The following is a 22,264-nucleotide window of genomic DNA, read 5'->3' on the forward strand; positions in this document are numbered from 1 at the left end:
AGACGCTGACATTTCAATACGTAAGAAAATGTTTATTACTGTAAAACCAAAAAATCACCTCAGAATGGCCTAGAAGGCTGAAACTAGTTGTGAACAAATATAATTAATACAGCAGAAGAGAAAAATGAGACTGTCTTTCACCGTAGTTGCCTTAACCTACTTATGGAAACAATGAAAAACATAAATCTGGATAACTGCATAGGAATTTGATTTGTCGTCCTTCCGAATGTAAGTCAAGAAGTGTTTTGCCACTCTGCCACCTAGATCACTTTGAAGGACATGGAAAGGATTGGACAGGCTGGCAGTGCAGGAAGTACCTGACGCACTAGGGACCTTCAACGGAGAAGTGTCACTGTTGAGCTGCAAGACCCACACCAACCTGTCTGCAAAAGTTCTGCCAAGTCAGTACCGTGGGTGGTCTTCTTTAAGCCGACGGAAAAGCTACTTCTTGTTAAGAAGTTTGGATTTCCTTTAAGTCGATCTCTTTTTTGTAAATTTTGTTTATTTGCCCAATAGTACTACGCAATTTATAGTTTTGTAATATGTTTTAGGAATAATAATAATAAGAGTAATAATGAAAACAGGTGCCACGCACGGTGAAGACGCGCACGCCATCCTGTACTCTCCGGAAGATGACCGAGAATCAGATCCAGATTCTGAGGAGGAGATAAACGACGTCTGGCTGTCGATGCTGACAGATTTCGCAAAGACTGGGTACGTACGGTATACCGCTGAACTGACTGTGAAGATTCGTTTTTCTATATAGGATATAGATAAAAGCTAACAGGTTAATTGCCACTCTCTCTCGTCCTATACTCCGTTTTCTTTAATTTGTTTGTAACGTTACTAACACGTATTATCCAATTCACTACTCGTAAGTAAGTTCATAAGTCTGTCGTCAAAGAGTCTCCCCATTCGTACACGCTAACTTGCAAACGGGGATGTTATTTGTATGATGTTACTCATCGACTTCTGATCTACATATGAATTTTGAAACAAAAATACGTTTAGATTAGGCCCAAAGTAGCTATGTAAAATAAAAGTATAAAAAGAAAATACGTTATGCAGTAGCTCGACGCAATTTAATGCAGTAACACTATTTTCCAGATTAGTGTCTCATCCCTTACAATTCCTATAGCGGCTTGTGAAACTGGGACTGATGTAAGTTTGCGAAATGTCCAGAAAGGGAATTTTAGAACCAATTCCGACTAAAGGGTCTCGTACTAGGAAGAACCGTCCAACAAAACTGAGGGTTGCTAAGCGAGTAATTAAGAGATGGATGTTGGGAATTATTGGTAGAAACCGGAAAAACAACAAATGGATCATAGAACAGACTGGAGTGGAATAATCAGGTGACGGATTATAAACTAAAAAAGTACTTTGCAAGGTTCTAGGAGGTAAGAAAAGACCGAGACATCGACCAAATGGAAGGTAGGCAGATTTATTTATTCGTGTCATAAGTATCAAACTTCAGTGTGTGACATACATGCATACACACATACAGGGTGACACAGAATAATGGGAATGTTTGAAATAAGTAGAGGCAGCCATGGGCAGGTGGCAGTACTGCGGGTTGGCGACAGTTAGCGAGTAAACAGTCCGCCATTTCAGCAATCATGGATCAGTAGAACGGACAACAGCGTGTGTTAGCCATAAAAATGTTTTATAAAAACAATGATAGTTCGTTAGCGGAGCATAGGGAGTTTCGACGTTTTTCTAATTTAGGACGTCATGATACCGTTCCATCGAAACACACGATAAAATGCTGGATTAATAGCTGTGAAGAGACTGGATCTGCCCTCAAGAAGAAACCAACAGGACGACCAAGAAGTGTGCGTTCTCCAGTGAACATTGGTGTTGTACGGAGTCCACGGCATTCAATTCGTAAGCAAGAAGCAGTGGTTAGAATGTCCCGGGAGAGTGTTCGCAGAATTCTTGATCTTTATTTACTACAGATGGCGCAACAATTGAAGGATAACGATTACCGGTTACGATTAGGATTCTGTCAACAAATGATAACAAAAATAAACAATGACGATGAATTTCTAAACAAACTGTGGGTGTCAGATGAGCCACATTTTCATCTCACAGGTTATGTGAATAAATAAAACTACCATTACTGGGCAAACACAAATCCTAATGACGTTCATGAGCGCCCTTTACACGCTAGTAAAGTGACAGTACAGTGTGGCGTTTCATCACATGGGATTATCAGATCGCATTTTTTCGCAAATGAACAGGGAAAAACAATAGCTGTCAATGCTGGTTGTTACGTGGAGACGTAACGAACTTTCGTTACATCTGCATTGTGCAACTTTCCAACCGTTCAAGAAGCCTCGTTTCAAAAAGACGCAGCGATATCATACACTGCACGGCAGTCAGTGGCATATGTGCGAGAATTGTTTGGCAGCCATGTGATCTCACGATTCGGCAACATTCCCTGGCCCCCTAGTTCACACCAGATTTATCGGTTTGTGACTTTTTCTTGTGGAGCTACCTCAAGAAAAAAGTCTACACGACTCGACCAAGAACCCTGGATGAGTTAAAAAAGATAATTCGGGATGCAATTCACAATATCGCAGCTGAGAGGTTGCAGCGGTCAATGAGGAATCTCAAAAGCAGATTAAACAAATGTATTCCTACAGGAGGACGCCATCTAAAGGACTTAATTTTTTTAATGACAAATGCCATCAGTGTTTTGTAAATGGCGAAGTTGAAAGGTTTCAATTACTATGAATGCTATTTCTTTCCTTCATCACTTGTAGTTTTATTGGATTGTGGAAATGTTCTCGTTTTTCTGTGTCACCCTGTACATATACATACGTAGAAGATACGTAATGAACTACGAAACGTGCTTTCTTTCGGCATTTTGTATTTGCAACAGTTACAGGGAATATAGGAGTGTTACATACTACGTGTGTTTTGATTTCCTGTTGGGGGTATGGACGCAAGCCCACTTAGTTTTTTACATGTCCGACGGGCTGCCGAGGCGACTGTGCGAGAAGGCCATGACGTAATGCAGTTCCCTCTTCCACCTGGCCACGTTTATTGCAACCTGACGCTGGGTACGGGAAGAGCTGCAGCTGTTTTTTGGCATGCCTCACCATGCTGCCTACACGGCGATGCATGTACGAAGGGCTGTGCACTGATTGCCAACCTCTGGCCGCGGCATCAGCCACTATGCAAAAAAATACGCACACCGTTCTTCGCTGGCATCCTCAGCAAGACTATAGATGTCAAAATCCGTTGCTACGACCACCTTTCAGTGAGTTTGAATAATGCTCAAAGTGTTGTGCGGAAAAGCAAAACGTCAGTTACGCAAATGTTTCGAGAAATATTTGCCGTTCGTATGCTGCCATTGTCACGCGCTACTGTAGAGGGAGTCTCTGTACGCTCGCAGCCTGTGGTTCAAATGGTTCCAATGGACTTAACATCTGAGGTCATCAGTCCCCTAGAACTTAGAACTACTTAAACGTTACTAACCTAAGGACAGCACACACTTCCATGCCCAAGGCAGGATTCGAGCCGGCGACCGTAGCGGTCGCGCGGTTCCAGACTGAAGCGCCTAGAAACGCTCGGCCACATCGGCCAGCCAGACTGTGGTGGCAGTCACACGAAGTCGGGTTGCAGCATGATCAGGTCTATTGGCTTCTGTCTCGGGTTCTTCGGCCGACGTTCATCTGATGATTTTACTGATGTTTCGCCAGCACGAGTGGCTGGCATTGTCAAAGCCTCACCCTCCATTGCCGGTGGTGAACTGGAGCCGAGCTCTCGGCCGCAGACTATAAGTACCTGGCGCGCCAACGACCGAGGGCTTCTCCGCGGTCATTTCCGGTGCGCTTCTCCTCTTGCTACCTGCGACGGTCGTTCGCTCTAGTACGGGAAGCCAGGATCCGTTTACCTCAAGGCTTTCCTCTTTCTTCCTGAAGCTATTCGGGTGTTTTTGTATTTCTACAGCTTTTCTGAAAAAGCTGGTGTGGTAGTGCTTCTCTACAGCCAGAACTTCAGTGTCAGCAAATTTTATTACGTGGTCGGTCTCACTCAATGTGTGCTCTGCACAGGCACTGGACTTGGCCACTTGCAAACCTAAGATGTGGTACAGATACGTCGAAGATACTACCGTTGTGTGGAGCCATGGTGAAGAACAGCTCGGTGACTTCCTAAGACACTTGAACAACCTCCACGTCAACATAAAATTTACCATGGAAGTAGAAAAGGACAAAGAACTGCCATTTCTAGATATGCTGGTCACAAGGGATGGAGAAAATTTGGGACACAGCGTGTGTCGAAAACCGACACACGCGGACCGATACCTGCAAAAACTATCAAACCACCACCCGAGCCAGAAAAGAGGCATGATTAATACGCTCGCAAAGCGAGCAGGACGAATATGTGAGCCGCAACACCTCAGACGCGAAATGCAACACCTGGAAAGTTTTCTGAGGAGCAATGGGTACTCCACAAATTATGTTGGAAGTGTAACAGAGCCAAACACTCGGCGAAGTAAAGAATCATAAAAAGAAATGTCGGGAACGGCCTTTCTGCCATACATTCCCAGAGTGACGGACAGAATCGGCCGTTTATTGCGCAAATACGGCGTAAAGACGATTTTCAAACCGACAAGGAGATCAAAGAGTGTCTTAGATCGGCAAAGGAGAAAAGGGGCCCACTTGCAATGTCGGGCATATACCGTATACCATGCACATGTGGAAAACTTTATGTCGGAATGACTGGACGATCAATCTACACCAGGATCAAAGAACATAATCGACATTGCAGGTTGGGGCAGGTGGAGAAATCGGCCGTGGCAGAGCACGCACTGAATGAGACCGACCACGTAATAAAATTCGCTGACACGGAAGTTCTGGCTGTAGAGAAGCACTATCACACGCGCTTGTTCAGAGAAGCTGTAGAAATACAAAAACACGCGAATAGCTTCAACAAGAAAGAGGAAAGCCTTAAGGTAAACGGATCCTGGCTTCCCGTAATGCAGCGAACGACCGTCGCTGGTAGCAAGAGGAGAAGCGCACCGGAAATGACCGCGGAGAAGCCCTCGGTCGTTGGCACACCAGGTACTTATAGTCTGCGGCCGAGAGCTCGGCTCCAGTTCACCACCGGCAATGGAGGGTGAGGCTTTGACAATGCCAGCCACTCGTGCTGGCGAAACATCAGTAAAATCATCAGATGAACGTCGGCCTAAGACCCGAGACAGAAGCCAATAGGCAGTTTGTCAACAAGTGGCCACGAAAGCCTTAACAGTTTTGTATGATCAGGTCTGCTACCATCTACACATGATCGCAGCGGCCTTGTGTGTCTGGATAGACAGATGTTGTGACTTGCTGATGTCCCCTACAGTCGTGTAAATAAATAAAATAGCATTCCTACCCTACTGCAGAGCTGATGAAACGACTTCAGTTGTGATGCAGGACTTTTTGGTCGACACTGTGGTTGGTGTAGCTATCTCAACAAATGTCTCAATATGTAACAGTTGTTTATAAAAATAACTGTTCTTCTCCTGTGCCATCCAATATACACACACTGTGGTAATTGTTTAAACATTAAAGTTCTCATATTTACGATAATCTTCATATGTTTTACTTAACGACCTTGTAACGTTTTTGAATGGGTAGCTGCTGTACACTGGAAAGTAACTGCATGCCCTTTTTCTTTCCTACTTGTGAAACTCTGGTCACTCTGTTCATCCCCAAGCCCTACAAGGCAGCTGATGCCGGTATGTTGGCTGATATGTTCGTTGGCACCCATTCTGTTAAAATAATGAGAACATACAACTGCCAAACCGCTATCGGACGTGAATTTCGTAAACATTTGTCGTCATATACCTCTGGAAACTTATAAATGGTTTGTGTCACTCAGAATCGATGTCTTATTTGGTGTAAACCGTATACTAATGTGCTGCTAAGTGGATCTTCATTTGTGTGATCCATACTATCCAATTAGAACTCTTCTCAGAAATGGCTACTGTTAAAATTTAATTCGCACCAAAGCCTGCATACTACAAAAAAAAGTCGATGTTAGTTAAAGAATGTAGTATGAGATATCAAAAAACTATGTGGTCATTGCAGCTATTTTACGGTTACTGTATAGAAGTTTCAGCGCCTTAAAGTTTGTGACCATAGTGTGCGGAGGTCTTTAGGGGAGAACTTTTCTAGGTGAATGTATGTTAGGAGCTGCAATAGATTTCATTCACGGGAATGTTACAGCATCGGTTTCCAGACGACAGAGAGGCCAGAAATCATCCAGTTCTATAATTAGACCACGTTTAAATGTAAAATTGTGTAGCCTTAGAAATGCATCTGAAAGCTGTGTCGCCATATTGAGCACACCGAGTGTCGTGGGGTACACAGTCTGTACCAGACAAATTCTCTAGTTATGACAACCATTAGGTTTCCTCAATATTTTAAACTTAGGAAAGAGCATCTTAGAATTTCCTATCATTTTAAACTTAGGCCATGTGAACATTATTCTTAATTTCCCCATATTTTAAACTTACAACTTGTGAGTTCCCTGAATATTCCACCATTTCAAACTTAGGCTTTCTGGAGTGAGGGAATTCGTTTCACGCGTGACAACAGAACGGGGTTAAACATACAGACTGCACTGTTTTCGGAATTTAGAACAAGTGATCTGACAAACGTGCAGGCTGGCTGTCATACAGCAGGGAAAATCTAACAACCATGCAGGCTGACTCTGTATTCCGTGGTCCGCCATCTTAGATTTTAAACAGTACGACACTTGCACATCTTGCATTTTTTGATTTACCACCGATATACACTTAGGACAAGCATACTAGTTTCACAGTGCTGTCATAGGAGTAGGGGATAACCCTGCCTACTTCGGATTTCCCAACATTCTATACATAGGAAAACTGGGCATTGTCAGAGGGTGGAGGAGGGGGAGAAATTTGTCAACAGTGCATGATATCATCAGTGATGTCACAGGGAAAAAACTGGCAACAGTGCAGAGTGGCCTAGAACCAGCCAACGGGCAGTACTTCCCATGACCCATATTTAGTCATTTCTATGTGAAGCATTGTCAAACCATTTTGGGAGTGAATGCAGTTTTTCTGAAGAACAGTTTTTCAGTGTGAATGTTTTGTTTCTTTGCTGCTAATAATATATGATAACTTATTTGTATTTATTAATTATTTATTCATAGAATATCACCTTGTTCCCCATGGTTCTTCCAGTTTTATCGTAACTATTGAGAGAACAATTACAACCACAGATGAGATGCTTTAAATTTATTCCTGTGTATGTCAATTGGAAACTCATTTGTCATAATATAAATGTGTCCAGAAATGATTGAGAAGTACTGGTTGTGATGTCAGAGCAAAATGAAGTTCCTGTGGTTCATAATTCTTGAATAGTGACATTTATGTAGTATTAATCAAGTCTGAAAGCGAAATCCCTTAGAGCTCTGAGGGTCTTCACATGGCCCAGAAAATGCATATCCGAAATGCAGCATTTGCTCGATTCCACTTTTATTATAACGGCACGTGTCTACGACTTCATCTTACAATCAAGACAAGTGCCGCAGTGCAGTACGAAATAATTAGACTGAACGCAGAAATTTTCTAAACGATTTTCAACTTCTTCACTCTAACGTGTCTTGTCCTGTGTGTGTAAACTACTGAACCAGTGGTTGTTTTCGACGGCAGCTCCTCCATATTCAGCACATCCGGCAATAACTTGGGTTCCACGTTGCTGGCATCAGTACGACACCGCCTCTAATGTAGGGACATTAACAGAGATTCGCTCAACAAGCGTGACATGCCACGTTATTCCTTTAGATATCACTACAGTGCCTATTTAAGAGGTCTGTGTGTAATGCAAAAAAAGTCGGTTGTACTTAGGATATGAGTTTCAAGTTGTATTTTGTTATGTGATGAATGAGCAACGAGGTTTTACACTCCTTAGACGGAACGCATTTCTTCTCGTTGCCAGTTTTTTCCTTGTTTGTCACGGTTTCTTTTAAAAACTGGTCTTTATTCTTGACTCAAAATTATATTTGTCGAAGCAGACGTGGTTTGATATATAGGTGTTGGGGAATGGATACAGGAAGGAGAAGTAGATTGCGTTAACGGCACTCAAGCAACAAATCAAACAGACGCAACGAGTTAATAATTCACATCACACGGAGAGCATGCTAGCTGTGATTACATTAGCTGTGGCACGTCACACGGCAGAGGAAGTGTTTCAACATGTACAGACCACAATACTGAACCTCTTATGACGTGCCAGTGAGGGTGTTTCCATGCTAAACCTATCTAGAGGCTACCGCGGTCTTCCCCGTGTGTTAGCCCCTAATGGGAATAGGGCTTAAGTGCGTTTGACTTCTGGCCGCAGTCACGAATGTGACTGCATGTAAAGTCCTGAAATGTCCAGTGGTGGACAAAAATAACTTTCTGATGTCGATCGTAAATCTTTACCCTCGACTCACAGTGACTTGAACCATTTACATACTTCAGTGATAAGTGTTGCGAATAATAAACGAGCTGACGCCTCCCACTATGCAGTTTTTCATCCCGCACACAAACTGATGTGTTACTACAGAGTGAATGACCTAAAACGTACACCACAAATATTGCGAAAATGGAAAGTGCTATTGATGTGCGGTTTTCACAGAATGGATTGGTAGTCGGGGGCTCGTATTGCTAGCCAACAAACAGATTGTAATAATACTTAGAAAGCATATTTTTTGTGCAAACATACAGTTTTTAAGAGGATCAGTGCCTCTTGACATTAACAAACTAAAAGCAGGGTAAATTAGAAAATGGCTCTGAGCACTATGGGACTCAACTGCTGTGGTCATAAGTCCCCTAGAACTCAGAACTACTTAAACCTAACTAACCTAAGGACATCACACACATCCATGCCCGAGGCAGGATTCGAACCTGCGACCGTAGCAGTCGCACGGTTCCGGACTGCGCGCCTAGAACCGCGAGACCACCGCGGCCGGCCGGTAAATTAGAATGTCAGTGGTGTTTGTTGCAGGTTTCTGAAACAAGTCGTTTACGAGATATCGTATTTTGAGAAGTTGCTAAATCGACACTACTGTGCACACAGTAGTTATGTGGATTCTGGCCAGTAACGAGACAACTGACAATCACAGGTTGTGTTCAAAATGACCACTAGCGGTTGCAATACATGCTTCCAGTGTGGTATGGAACGACTACTGCAAACGTTCTAGCATTTCAGCGGAGATGTTCGAGCAGGCTGCAGTAATACGTCGTTGCCTGTCATTGGGTGTAGTTGGTATGTCATTGTAGACAGCGTCTTTCAACTTTCCCCGCAGAAAAATGTCTACAGGCATCAAATTCGGGGAAAGGGACAGCCAAGGTATAGCTCCTCCGCGTCCAATCCAACGATCTGGAAACAGTTCGTGAAGACATGTTGTTCTGCGTGTACTATGGGCTAGACAGCCATCACGTTGGTACCACAGGTTCCTCCCAGACTGCAGAGGAAGATTTTCTAGTATCTGTGGAAGATCTTCTGTTAGGAGGCTGCAATACTTGCGTGTGTTCAGTGTTTCATCTATGAAAATCGGGCCTATGAGCTGATGTTTCACTATCCCACATCATACGTTTACACTCCATGGACGCTGACGTCCACCTGACGAAGCCAATAGGGACTGTCAACAGATTGAGAATGCGTGTTTCGGTGGTTTATCTGGCAAAGAATGGTAAATGTGGCATCAGCACTAAACAAGATACACGGTACATCTGGAGTATCCTGTCTTAGTGCCCATGTACATAAGTTAACACGATTCTTATAATCGTTTCCATGCAGCTCGTGATGGAGAGATGTATGATAGGGATGGACTGCCAGTCTTACTTGGGAGATGAAGGCGAAGCTCACCATCCGTAGGATCGTCGGTAGAACCGACTGCGGCCTTTGGTACAGTACCGAGTGGAGGATCTGATACCGGAGGTTCAGACGAATCTGCCACCATCTACGTTGCAGATTCCTCAATTTTCGCAATAGGACAGTGGGTTTCCGGGTTCCACTAAATAGGTTAGGAGTCCACAACACGCTGGAAGTGGCTACATGGGTAACAGGGGCTATGTGGAGGGGACTGGGCGGTTTTTTAGGATAGAGGGTCTCAGGGAAAGCGCCAAAAAGGGCTTCAGCTTCAAAGGCTGCAAGATGAACACAGGAAGAGGGTAGAGATAGCAACAATCCGTATTGTAGTTTTAAACTGTCGTAGCTGTGTTGGGAAAGAACCAGAGCTCCAAGCTCTAATAGAAAGCACTAAATCACAAATCATTATAGGTTCGGGATGCTGGATAAAGACGGAAATAAGTTGAGCCGAAAGACCTAACCGTGTTCAGAAAGGATATATTAAATACAGTTGATGGTGGAGTGTTTATTTCTGCCAGAAGTAGTTTACCTTAAAGCGAAATTGAAGTTGATGCTTCCTGTGAATTAGTACGGTTAGAGGTTATATTTGACAACAGGAATAATTAATAATTTGTCCCTTTTACAGAACCCCCGACTCAGATGATGCAGTTGCTGAACTGTTCATAGAAAACTTGAGTGTCGTTTCAAATAAGTATCCTACTCATACTATTATAGCTGGTGGTGACTTCAGTGTACCCTCCATATGTTGTCGAAAATACATGTTTACGGTGGTAGGAGTAAAACGTCGTCCGAAATCATACTGAATACATTCTCAGAAAATTATTTTGAACAACTAGTTCAGGAGCCCACTCGAAGTGTAAATGACTGCGAAAATATACTTGACCTCTTAGCAACAAATAATCCTGACCAAATAAGGGGCATATTGACAGATACAGGAATTAGCGACCACAAGGTTATTTTAATTAGAACGAATACCGGTACATCCAAACCCACCAAAAGTAAGAGCAAAATACGTACATTTAAAAAAGCATATGAATTTCGTTTGATGTCTTCCTAAGACACAATCTCCACTCCTTCCAATCTGCCTATATAACCATAGACCAGAAGTGATTTGAATTCGAAGAATTAGTATCGATGTCAGTAGAGGGATATATACCAAATAAATTAATAAGAAATGGTACTGCTCCCGACGGTACACAAAACAGGTCAGAACACTGTCGCAGTAGCAACGAAAAAAATATGCCAAATTTAAAAGAACGCAAAATCCCCAAGTTAAGCGAAGTTTTACATTATCTCGGAATTTAGCACCAACTACAATGTGAGACGCTTGTAATAATTTCCACAACGGAACTCTGTCTTGAAATCTGGTAGAAAACCATAGACATTTTTGTCGTATATAAAGTACACCAGTGGCAAGACGTAATGAATGCTTTCACTGCGCGATAACAAAGGTGATATTATTGATGACAGTGCCACTAAAGCAGAGTTATTAAAAATGGTTTTCAAAAATTCCTTCACAAAAGAAGACGAAGTAAATACTCCAGAAGTCGAATTAAGAACAACTGCCAACATAAGTAACTTGGGAGCAGATACTCTCCGTATAGCGAAGCAGATTGAAACACTAAAGAATGGCAAGGCTACAGGTCCAGACTGTAAACCAGTCTGGTTCCTGCGAGATTGGGCTGATACAATAGCTCGATACTTAGCAATCACATACCACTCGCTCGTAGAAAGATCAGTATCCAAAGGCAAAAGTTGCACAAGTCACACCAACACCCAAGAAGGGAAAATGAGTAATCCGCTGAATAACAGACCCACACCATTAACGTCGATTTGCAGTACGATTTTGCGGGCGGAGTGGCCGAGCGGTTCTAGGCGCTTCAGTTTGGAACCGCGCGACCGCTACGGTTGCAGGTTCGAATCCTGCATCGGGCATGGATATGTTTGCTGTCCTTAGGTTAGTTGGGTTTAAGTAGTGCTAAGTTCTAGGGGACTGATGACCTCCGAAGTTAAGTCCCATAGTGCTCAGAGCCATTTTGCAGTACGATTTTGAAACATGTATTGTTCAAAAACTGGCTCTAAGCACTATGGAACTTAACATCTGAAGTCATCAGTCCCCTAGACATAGAACTACTTAAACCTACTAACCTAAGGACATCACACACATCCATGCCCGAGGCAGGATTCGAACCTGCCGGCCGGAGTGGCCGAGCGGTTAAAGGCGCTACAGTCTGGAACCGCACGACCGCTACGGTCGCAGGTTCGAATCCTGCCTCGGGCATGGATGTGTGTGCTGTCCTTAGGTTAGTTAGGTTTAAGTAGTTCTAAGTTCTAGGGGACTTATGACCACAGCAGTTGAGTCCCATAGTGCTCAGAGCCATTTGAACCATTTTTGATTCGAACCTGAGACAGTAGCAGCAGCACGGTTCCGGACTGAAGCGCCTAGAACCGCTGGGCCACAACGGCCGGCTAAACATATATTGTGCTCGAACATTATGCATCATTTTGGAGAAAACGATTTATTGGCAAATAGCCAACCCGGATTCAGAAAATATGGTTCTTGTGAAACACAACTAGCTAGCTCCTTATTCTCACGAAGTAACGAGTGCTGTCGACAGGGGACGTCAAATTGATTCGATATTTTTAGATTTCCAGATGGCTTTGGACAGCGTTCCTCACAAACGATTCCTAATTAAATTGCGTGCCTATGGAGTATCGTCTCAGTTGTGTGAATAGATTTGTGATTTCCTATCCGAAAGGTTACAGTTCTTAATAACTGAAGGAAAGTAAAACATAAGTAATACCTGGAGTTCCCCAAGGAATGTTATACAGTAGACCCTCTGTCGTTCCTGGTGTACATAAATGATTTAGGAGACAATCTGAGGAGTCCAGCTGCAGCTGATATTGTCATTTACCCTCATATAAATTCATTAGATGGTCAAAAACAATTGCAAAAGGGCTTAGACAAGATTTCTGTATGGTGCAAAAAGTGGCAATTGATTCTAAATCATGAAAAGTGTAAGGTCATCCATATGAGCACTAAAAAGAATCCGATCACAGAAATCTAAGACTGTAAACTCAGATAAATACTTATGGATTACAATTACTACTTAGGGATTACAATTACGAATAACTTAATTTGGAACGATAACATAGATAATCCTGTGGGGAAAGCAAACCAAAGACTTCGATTTGTTGGCAGAACACTTAGAAAATGTAACAGCTCCACTAGAGAGACTGCTTACGCTACGCTTGTCTGCTCTCTTCTGGAGTAGTGGTGTGTGGTTTGGGATCCACAGCAGATTGTATTGACGAAGGACCTCGAAAAGTTCAAAAAATAGCAGCTCGCTTTGTATTGTCACGAAACAGGGGAGAGAGTGCCACGGATATGATACGCTAACTGGAGTGGCAGTTATTAGAACGAAGGCGTTTTCCGTTGTGGCAGAATCTTCTCAAGAAATCACCAAGCCTCACCTCATAGCATGAAAATGTTTTGCTGGCACCCACGTACATAGAGAGAAATGATTATTGTAATAAAATGAGATAAATCGGAGCTCAGGCACTTATGGTGTATCGCAGAATAATCATGTAGATGTATATGTAGATGTATGTCGACGGAGAATACGTAGGAGAAGAGAGAAATGATTATTGTAATAAAATGAGATAAATCGGAGCTCAGGCACTTATGGTGTATCGCAGAATAATCATGTAGATGTATATGTAGATGTATGTCGACGGAGAATACGTAGGAGACTTGCCCGACTCACGCCAGTTAATCATGCGATTGAGCGGAAGATAAAGTGTGGATCAACAACAACAGCTGCAAGAACATTAATTTTCCCTCCTCTGTCGTCACTTGTTACCTTCTGTTATGTTTTCTAGGTGTTACACTGCCACTTTCACGTAACTGGTTCAAGAGGTTGACAAATAAGCCGAGATGGTTGACGTCTACTGTGACACTTTGTCGCATATACTGTACAAGAACGAATTGCATTCGTCCTACACTCCTACACTGGTAAATCCCATCGTCCACTGGCCATGTCGGTATCCCTGGGAACGATGCTGCAGATGCTGCGGCCAAGGCTGCGGTCCTCCAGCCTCGGACAGCTTCTTGTTGTGTGCCTTCATCTGATATTAGCAGGGTCATTTGTCAGCGCATTTTATCGCTGTGGCATGCCGATTGGTCTACACTTACTGAAAACAAGCTTCAGGCCTTGAAACCTCTCCCCACGGCTTGGACGACCTCTTCACGCCCTTCTCGGCGGGAGGAGGTCGTTTTGGCCCGGTTACGGATTGGACACTGCCGGTTCAGCCACCGCCATCTGCTGACGGCTGCGCTGGCGCCGTTCTGTCCATGTGGGCAAGTGCTGACGGTACGCCACATTTTAACGTCCTGTCCGAATTTTAATACACTACGCATTGATCTTGGCCTGCCATGAACTCTGGATGAAATTTTAGCCGATGACCCAGGAGCAGCTGCTCGCGTTCTTCGTTTTATCCACTTGACAAACCTATCTAAGGGCATTTGATTATGCTGTTTTCTTTTAATCCCTTGCCTGTTAATGTGCCTTTTATAGTGTTGTCCTTTTTAGTTGCTGTTTTAACATTGTGCCTCGCAGTGCATTCATAATTTAGTCTGGGCGCTAATGACCACTGTAGTTGTGCTCCCTAAAACCACAAAAAAAACCATCGTCCACTGAAGACTTATTGCTTGAATTATTACACAATAACTGACTAGCAAGTCGCAATACACTCAAGAAACACACAAGCACACTGTATGCTAACATAACAATATCGTACCCAGCAACTACGGTGGTTGAGTGGGACAAACAAGTGCCGATGCGGAAACTTTTCAAAATACGATAGCTCGGAAACCACTCACTTTAGAATCGTGCAACAACTACCACTGACATTCTGAGCTATCCTACTTTCAGTTTGCTAATGTCAATAGGCACTGTTCCATTTAAAAACTGTATGTTTGCACAAAAAATAAACTTTCTAAGTATTATTACAATCTGCTTATTGGTTAACAATACGCACCCCTGACTACCAGTTCATTCTGTGAAAACCACTCGTCAACAGCGCTTTCCATTACCGCAATATTTGCGGTGGAAGTTTTAGGTGATTCAGTCCGTTTATTTCCATGCCAGTTCTACTGATGATGAAAGGCTTTATTCTGTAAACAGCAAGCATTAGTCAGTATACTCGAATAACCGGTACTTGGTGGCCTGTGCAAATTGCCCAAGAACAATCATATGGTCGCCACGACATTAGATAGTAAATCCAACATAAATAGTAATTCCAGAAATAATACAATTTTAGTACTAGTGCGTGTAGCTGCCACCAAAATAGCACAGTGTTAGTTGTGGTAAATAATTATGCTTGCTCTCAAACACAGAATGGAATGTTCTGGCAAGTGCCTTTTTTTTCAATGGCAGACTGAAAGTACTGTTTTTTGTTCATTAACGCTTTTAATCAGTTTGCTCTCCAATAGCTGCACTTCGAGCGACACTCACTCCGAAGCGATAAGACACTAAACACAACAGTCAAAAGACATTGGAAAAGTGTACAAAAACTTGGCAAAAATCCCGACACATCCAAGTAGCATACTCTTTTTAACAACCATAAAAAATAATCGTTATCATTTGTAGTCGACAATTCAACTTACCGTGTCCAAGGTAGTTTGGCAGAATCTGAAAACAGCTCTCTTACACACACGTGCTCAAGTTGACTAAGGCCCTCCTGAAATATGTCAGAATTTGGTCTCCTTCATATACAGTATCAATAGCTCAACTGTAAAGTATTACATAATAATAATAGTAAGTAAATTTCTTAAATAGACGACTCGCTCTCAAGTCTGCTATTCTGATATACGAGATATCAGTGCTATTTGTAGAGAGAATTACGGAAATGACCATAAATGGTACACGAGTTTCCAGTTCACTGGAACATCGCTAAACTTCTAAATCTAGTCCAAAAACACTCACTCATAAAATTACAAAAATCCTTACTAATCTTCTAAGAACTCTGTTAAACAACATTTTCTATACGTGTAGACAAAGATAAGAACGCTTGCTTTTTATAATTTTATTCCACCGGACCTATACCGAGCTACACGCTTATCGTCACTGGTCCTGTAGAATATATACTGTACAGTACTATAATGTGTAATATTATATGATACAGGCTATGTACCATGAGACATGTTTGTAATCACACATAGTTATGTTAATTTACATAGAATTTACTTGTATTTTTGCGCTTTCACAGAATATTTTGCAGATGTTTATGAAAGTGTTTTATCAATTTTATCTCATTCACAGCTCGTCTTCATATTGTTATGAATGACGCTAATTGTGGTATAATACCAGTGATATATTTTGTCCTCAAAGACTTCAAATACAGTGCTTCATGGGTATTTGTTTTTATAGTGTTTTGTGTGGTTTGAGTAACCTGTACGATCTCTTTGCTTCGTCCATTGCTAATAAACGTATAAAACAGAAATACACACGAAGTTATATCTTTAACATTTGTGAGGACGAATTATATTACTGGTATTAGACAGCATGATTAGCCTCGTTCATACTAGCACAAGGGCGTGCTGTAAATCAGATAATGTTGATATAATATATTCACAAAGACCTGCAAAAAATACTATGATGTTATCCAAATAAAATGAAAGTAATTACTACACACTCTAACGCAAAATATATAAATTTATAAACACGCTGTACTCTCACAACTTATAGTCTGTACTGTATAATGTGACGTATTGTATTACATTTTACTTTCCATAGGACCACTGACAATGAGCGTGTAGCTCGCTGTTGGTCTGGAGGGGTACATATATAAAAAACAAGCACCCTTATCTTCGTCTATGTATACAGGTATTATCGTTTATCAACTGCGTGAAGGCTGAAAGATATGTTGAATGCAAAACATTTGTAATTCTAAATTATGTTAAGTAAGCAGTCACATAATAATTAGTTATACAAAAACTGTCATATGAATTATTGTTTCAATAAATATTTTACAATACAATTCAATTATTATTGTTAATGAGAGACAAAGATATTTGTATTGCGTCCATCGGAAATACTAAAGAAAGAAAGAGGGAAAAGAGAGACAGAATGATTGTATATGGCTCTGTTTTCCTCTCATGCTTCGTATTCCATAGATAAAGTTATCTGATGTAAAAAAAGGGTATAGATACATCTCAGACCAAATTAACAGAGAGACATGACATTTACTGCGTGTCACCTGGGTCTCACATTCACAAAGATACTGCGCGGGCTTTAGTTAACGACGGAGAAACACTGTTAGTACTGCGTCTCCGTATTTGTGAAATACAAAAATACAAGCCGCCTTAGTACTGCGCTCTCAACATTCAACTGAAAGTTATACATGCAAATTTTATAAAATGAGCAGTTATGCTTCATGTATGCTCAAAATGTTTGCATCAAAACCCGTCAAATAAAGGTGCAAACACACCATATGCGAAGATAAGAAATGCTATACCACAATATTTCGGGTATAATGTCCGCTGAAATTTCGTCTCTCAACTGTAAAGCTCTAAATTTTGAACGACTGAAATGTTATACATTGTCCAGTCATAGTATGTGACCAGCGGTCAAAACCCTGAATAACCAAATATTGCAGTACAGACCGCTGCGAGACACGCAAGAAGAGAGTCAGTGAGGCTCTGGAAAGTACTGACAGGGATATGGAGTCATTCCAGATCCAGTGCCGTGGCCAGCTGCACTAAGTTTCTCGGTTGAGGACTAATGGCGTGAATAGCCCGATCGAGGCTACAGATTCTAGATAGGGTTTAAATCCAGAGACTGGGGCGAGGGGAGGACAATAAACTAATGCTGTAGCTCTTCGAACCACTCACGTACACTGTGAGCTGTGTGACACGACGCATTGCCATAGTGGTCGATGCCATCAGGACGAGAAAAACAAACTGGATTTAGTAGTGGACACGGCCTTCAATGATAGGTGCATCCAGTGTGCCTTCCCGAATAGCGAGATCATCCAGGCAATGCCGCGAGAACATTGCCTACACCAGGGGTTCCCAACAAAATTTTCTCGAGGACCCCCTCATCGAGCATGACTGGTACCTTGTCATATCACAGTATCAAGTACCTAAAAAAGCCAGATTAAGAGTCTTTTTATACGTTTTCTATTTTTGGTACTTAGAAAAAACATTGACATATTCATTATTGAAAAAATATTGAGCTTAAAACTTTTTCAATTTAGCCATCATTGTTATTGTTAAATTTTTGATTATTGCTCAAAATCTTTTGTCTTTGAAACATATTTAATATATTTTTTTTATTGTAATAGCATCTTGCGGACCCCTCTGGCATAGCTCGCGGACCCCTGGGAGTTCACGGACCACCTGTTGGGAACCACTGGCCTAGACCATAATGCGCCCTCCTCTAGCCTGGATCCTTCCGAAAATGCAACGTCCATCTGTCCGATGGAGCACAAAACGTGATTTACCTGAAAAGGACGTCTGTCGCACTCAGTGGACGTCCAGTTGCGGTACTGACGTGCAAATTCTAGTCTTCATCGCCGATGAACTGCAGTTATCACGGGTGCATTAATCAGGCGCCTGCTGCGGAGGCTCATAAACAGCAACGTTCGCCGAACAGTCGTTGAGCAGACACTTTTGGTAGCCGCTTGATTCATCTAGGATGTCAGTTACTCAACAGTGGCCCGACACGTCTATGCAGCCGTTTACCCTCGTCACTTTCGGCCTGTGGTGCACAACAGCTGCCTTGGCGCCGATTTTGGATAGCGCCATTTTCTTCTTCTTCTTCTTCTTCTTCTTCTTCTTCTTGTGTTATGGCCTCTGTAGGACCACGGGTAGCCCCTTCGTGGACTGCATTTTCCTCTTCTTCTCCCAGAACCTCTTCATTCTTTCTCTTCTTCTCTCCCGCTCTTCTTCCGAGATCTTCAGTTTCCGTTTCTCCTGTCGGCTCCACTGGTGACACTCTAATCTTTTCCTGTATTCTTCTCTGTCATTGATCTCCGGCTTATTGGTCGGTGTATATTTGTTCCTCCAATTTTCCTTTCCTTCGACCTTGATCCCCAATTCCAACCAGTCCTTCCGAAGTTCAACAACCCACTTGGTTCCTGTCTTTCCCCTTGTCCTCCCTGTTGTTTCCCACACTCTCTTCGTCAGTCTGTCCATACTCATCCTAACTACATGTCCAGCAAACCATTTTGCCGTGCACAGTATACTTTAACCAAGACGGCAGGCGAACAATTTATAAACTTAGTAATTTCAGAAACGCTTCCACCCTTGGCTCGAAAGCCAACGGTCGTGCGCTTTTGGTCGATGGACAAATCGCGCCATTTGTGCATTACGACAACGACTTAACTTTTTCCCACGTGCCCCTGACACGCTTTCCATTACCTCCTTTACTAATGCTGCCACCTGCCGTCTGCGAGTAGTTACTACACGTTGAAGTCGAACATACGCGGTGGTCACTTTAATGTAAATGGACCGCGTACCATTCGGGGACGCTCTGAGTGCAGTCTTCCCTGTAGCCTCGCACTTGTTCCACTAGTGTAGATGTCGGGGCTGTCATCGCTGTGTGACCCTGCGCTGGACTGCCAACAGGGAGCCCTCGGCGACTGTGGGCGTGGCGTGGCCGCCGCACACGGACGACGACCCGGCCTACCTGGAGGTGGGCCGCGAGTTGCGGGCCCGCAGGGACCTGCTGCCCGCCAGGATGGACTTCTGGAGGAGCGTCCTGCCCAGGCCCGCGCCACCTCAGGTCTGAACGTGAAGCACTCCAGCGACAAGCGTTCTCTGCGATATTTATTTGTTAATTTATATGTTGTACAGTGCTTTGTAAATAAACCCGTCACTCTTATCGATTTAATAAATTGGTTCCATACTGCCAAGACTCAACAATCTCACTCAGAAAACTGCATGGTGTTTCTATCCGATTTTAAAAAACTGTAATTTTGGTAGCCTTTGAATAAACACCTGAAATATAGCGTACAAATAGGCAAAGCAACTGAAAGTAAAGCTTCGGTTCACTAAGAGAAAAATGAAAGCGGATACGGAATTTGCTATGATTTTATTGAAAGACATGAAGATTTACAGCTGAGGACAGCTGACTCCACGACTCTTCAGCGAGCAGTTGGTTTGAGCAAGGCAAAAGTTGACAAAAACTTTGATGAACTTCGTGAATAGATGAACAGGTTCAAATTTATAACCATTTACGATCCAATTAAAACTTTCCTGCAACATAATGACTTTTTTACATACTACAGCCTCAGGTCCGATACAACACTTCAAAACTTCAATAACCAAAATGCAAAGGATGATGAAATATTAAAAAAATAACGAATATATATTGTTATGACACCGAGTTGTATAATTCTACTAAGTAATGCATCAGAGTATCGTTTACCGTGAAGAATGTCCCAACACAACCTGCAAAAAATATTATAGTTTCGAAAAAGCTTACGTTGCTGATCCATCCGACTTTCCCTTACACGTTTTACATGCGGGTGCATATAAATTGTGGTACTTCCTAAATTATGTTTAGCGTCAAACGTTTCACTTACCTTTCACAGATCATCAACTAGCCCTCCACCGCACTCATACAAACGTTCAGACATGGTCAAACGTGCCCCATACCTTACATAGCGTGTCTAGAAGTACTGGGTTGAATCGTGTTGCAATGAGGTGTCACAGATCACTCAGCGTTGTTGGAAGGAGCGGCGCTGACAAACCTTTACATAAAAGGTCACTTACTGGAAGACCAGGTAACTTTGGAGGCTAATGGTGCAATATAACATCAGTATGCCACCTACGTCATAACTGTTGCTGGAGCATCCCATTACTAAGAAATCACACATGCAGCTTCACTAGTTAGCGAATGTATCGTTAGACACCACCACATGACAGACAGAGAGTTGTTGCAGTGTAGAGAAGCAGTACTACGTTTACTTATGCAATAAATTAAACTGCAGAGATTATAGAATGTTCTGAGAATTCTGACAGATCTCCAGCATATCCAGATACGTGTTTCTGTAGCACTCTTTAAAAAATAAAAAAAAATTAAAAAAAAGTTAATGTCAGCTCTGGAAACAACGCAAAACTCACGAAGCTACGGAGGATCTCTCTCGTGCCCGACTGTGGTATGTGGCTGCTGTGTTTCCAATATACTTACATTCTGGCTGCTTAATTTTGCACTTGAGTGAAACGTAGCCTCATCACTTAATACAAAACGCGAAACAAAGTTCCCACCTCCCGTCCCCAGTCCCAGAATGAATGCAGTAAACCCTACACGCTATTATTATCATCATGAATGGTTGTAACACTTGAATCCCGTATGGCTTGAAAAGCAAACGTCGCCACAGAACTCACAGACAGACATATGAGGAATGGCTAACTCTCGGATGGCACTACGAGTAGACTTCTGTGAACTACATGCAAAACTCTCTTGAATGCACTCTACGGTTCAAAAGAGCAAACGTGGGCTACCTCTGTTTCCCCTTACACAAACAACCAACGTCTTGAAACGACTGCTGCAATCGTCAAACGGGCTGGGCTATAGGATCTGCAGTGCCGTACTCTTGACGAAAATCACACCGCACAGTTGTGAGTGAACTGCAGTTGTTAAAACGGAGCACGCATAACGGCTTTTGCTATGCTATCACCATCCTCATTCGACACACATTGGGTAAATAACGAGCGAGCGAGTTGGCTGCATCAATGAGGCTCCTACTTTTAGTTTCGATACGTAAGTCGTAACTGAGCCCAAATTTTTGTCTTCAATCGTGCAGCCGGCCGAAGTGGCCGTGCGGTTAAAGGCGCTGCAGTCTGGAACCGCAAGACCGCTACGGTCGCAGGTTCGAATCCTGCCTCGGGCATGGATGTTTGTGATGTCCTTAGGTTAGTTAGGTTTAACTAGTTCTAAGTTCAAGGGGACTAATGACCTCAGCAGTTGAGTCCCATAGTGCTCAGAGCCATTTGAACCATTTCAATCGTGCAGGTGATATAGTCTTGAGAAAACGAATGATTCTTTTCGAAACACCCCGTAATGCGTCTCGGTGATTTCATAAACTGACAATAATGCCCAAACACTTACAAACGTGTTGTTACTGAGACCTGCTGTCAGATTATCGACTGAGCGCTGTAGCCACGGCTCACTGCTACACTTCTGCCGCTGCCTCTTGTTCTACCTTCCAAACTTCTCAGAAGCTCTCCCTTGTACCTTCCTGGACTACCATTCCTGCAAGAACGGTTATCACGCTGCAGTGGCGTAGACACAGCCTATCATTAATGTTATGCGAACGAGTCGTCAGTCGTGTCCGGATAAATAGAACGGTATGAGATTCACATGTAAAGAGCA

At 42.7% G+C, this 22,264-nt stretch overlaps 1 protein-coding gene across 1 annotated transcript in view; it reads left to right on the forward strand.

Annotated features, from left to right (window-relative positions):
* Positions 1-19,794, forward strand: part of LOC126235078 (esterase E4-like) — a 317,082-nt gene extending 297,288 nt beyond the window's left edge. Inside the window, exons 15-16 of the mRNA XM_049943812.1 lie at positions 585-714; positions 19,513-19,794. Of these exons, the coding sequence (XP_049799769.1) occupies positions 585-714; positions 19,513-19,675 (293 nt within the window). The 3' untranslated portion in view covers positions 19,676-19,794. The remainder of the gene's footprint in view (positions 1-584; positions 715-19,512) is intronic.
* The last annotated feature ends 2,470 nt before the right edge of the window (positions 19,795-22,264 follow it).

Source organism: Schistocerca nitens, chromosome 2 (genome assembly GCF_023898315.1).
Source record: "Schistocerca nitens isolate TAMUIC-IGC-003100 chromosome 2, iqSchNite1.1, whole genome shotgun sequence".
NCBI lineage: Eukaryota > Metazoa > Arthropoda > Insecta > Orthoptera > Acrididae > Schistocerca > Schistocerca nitens.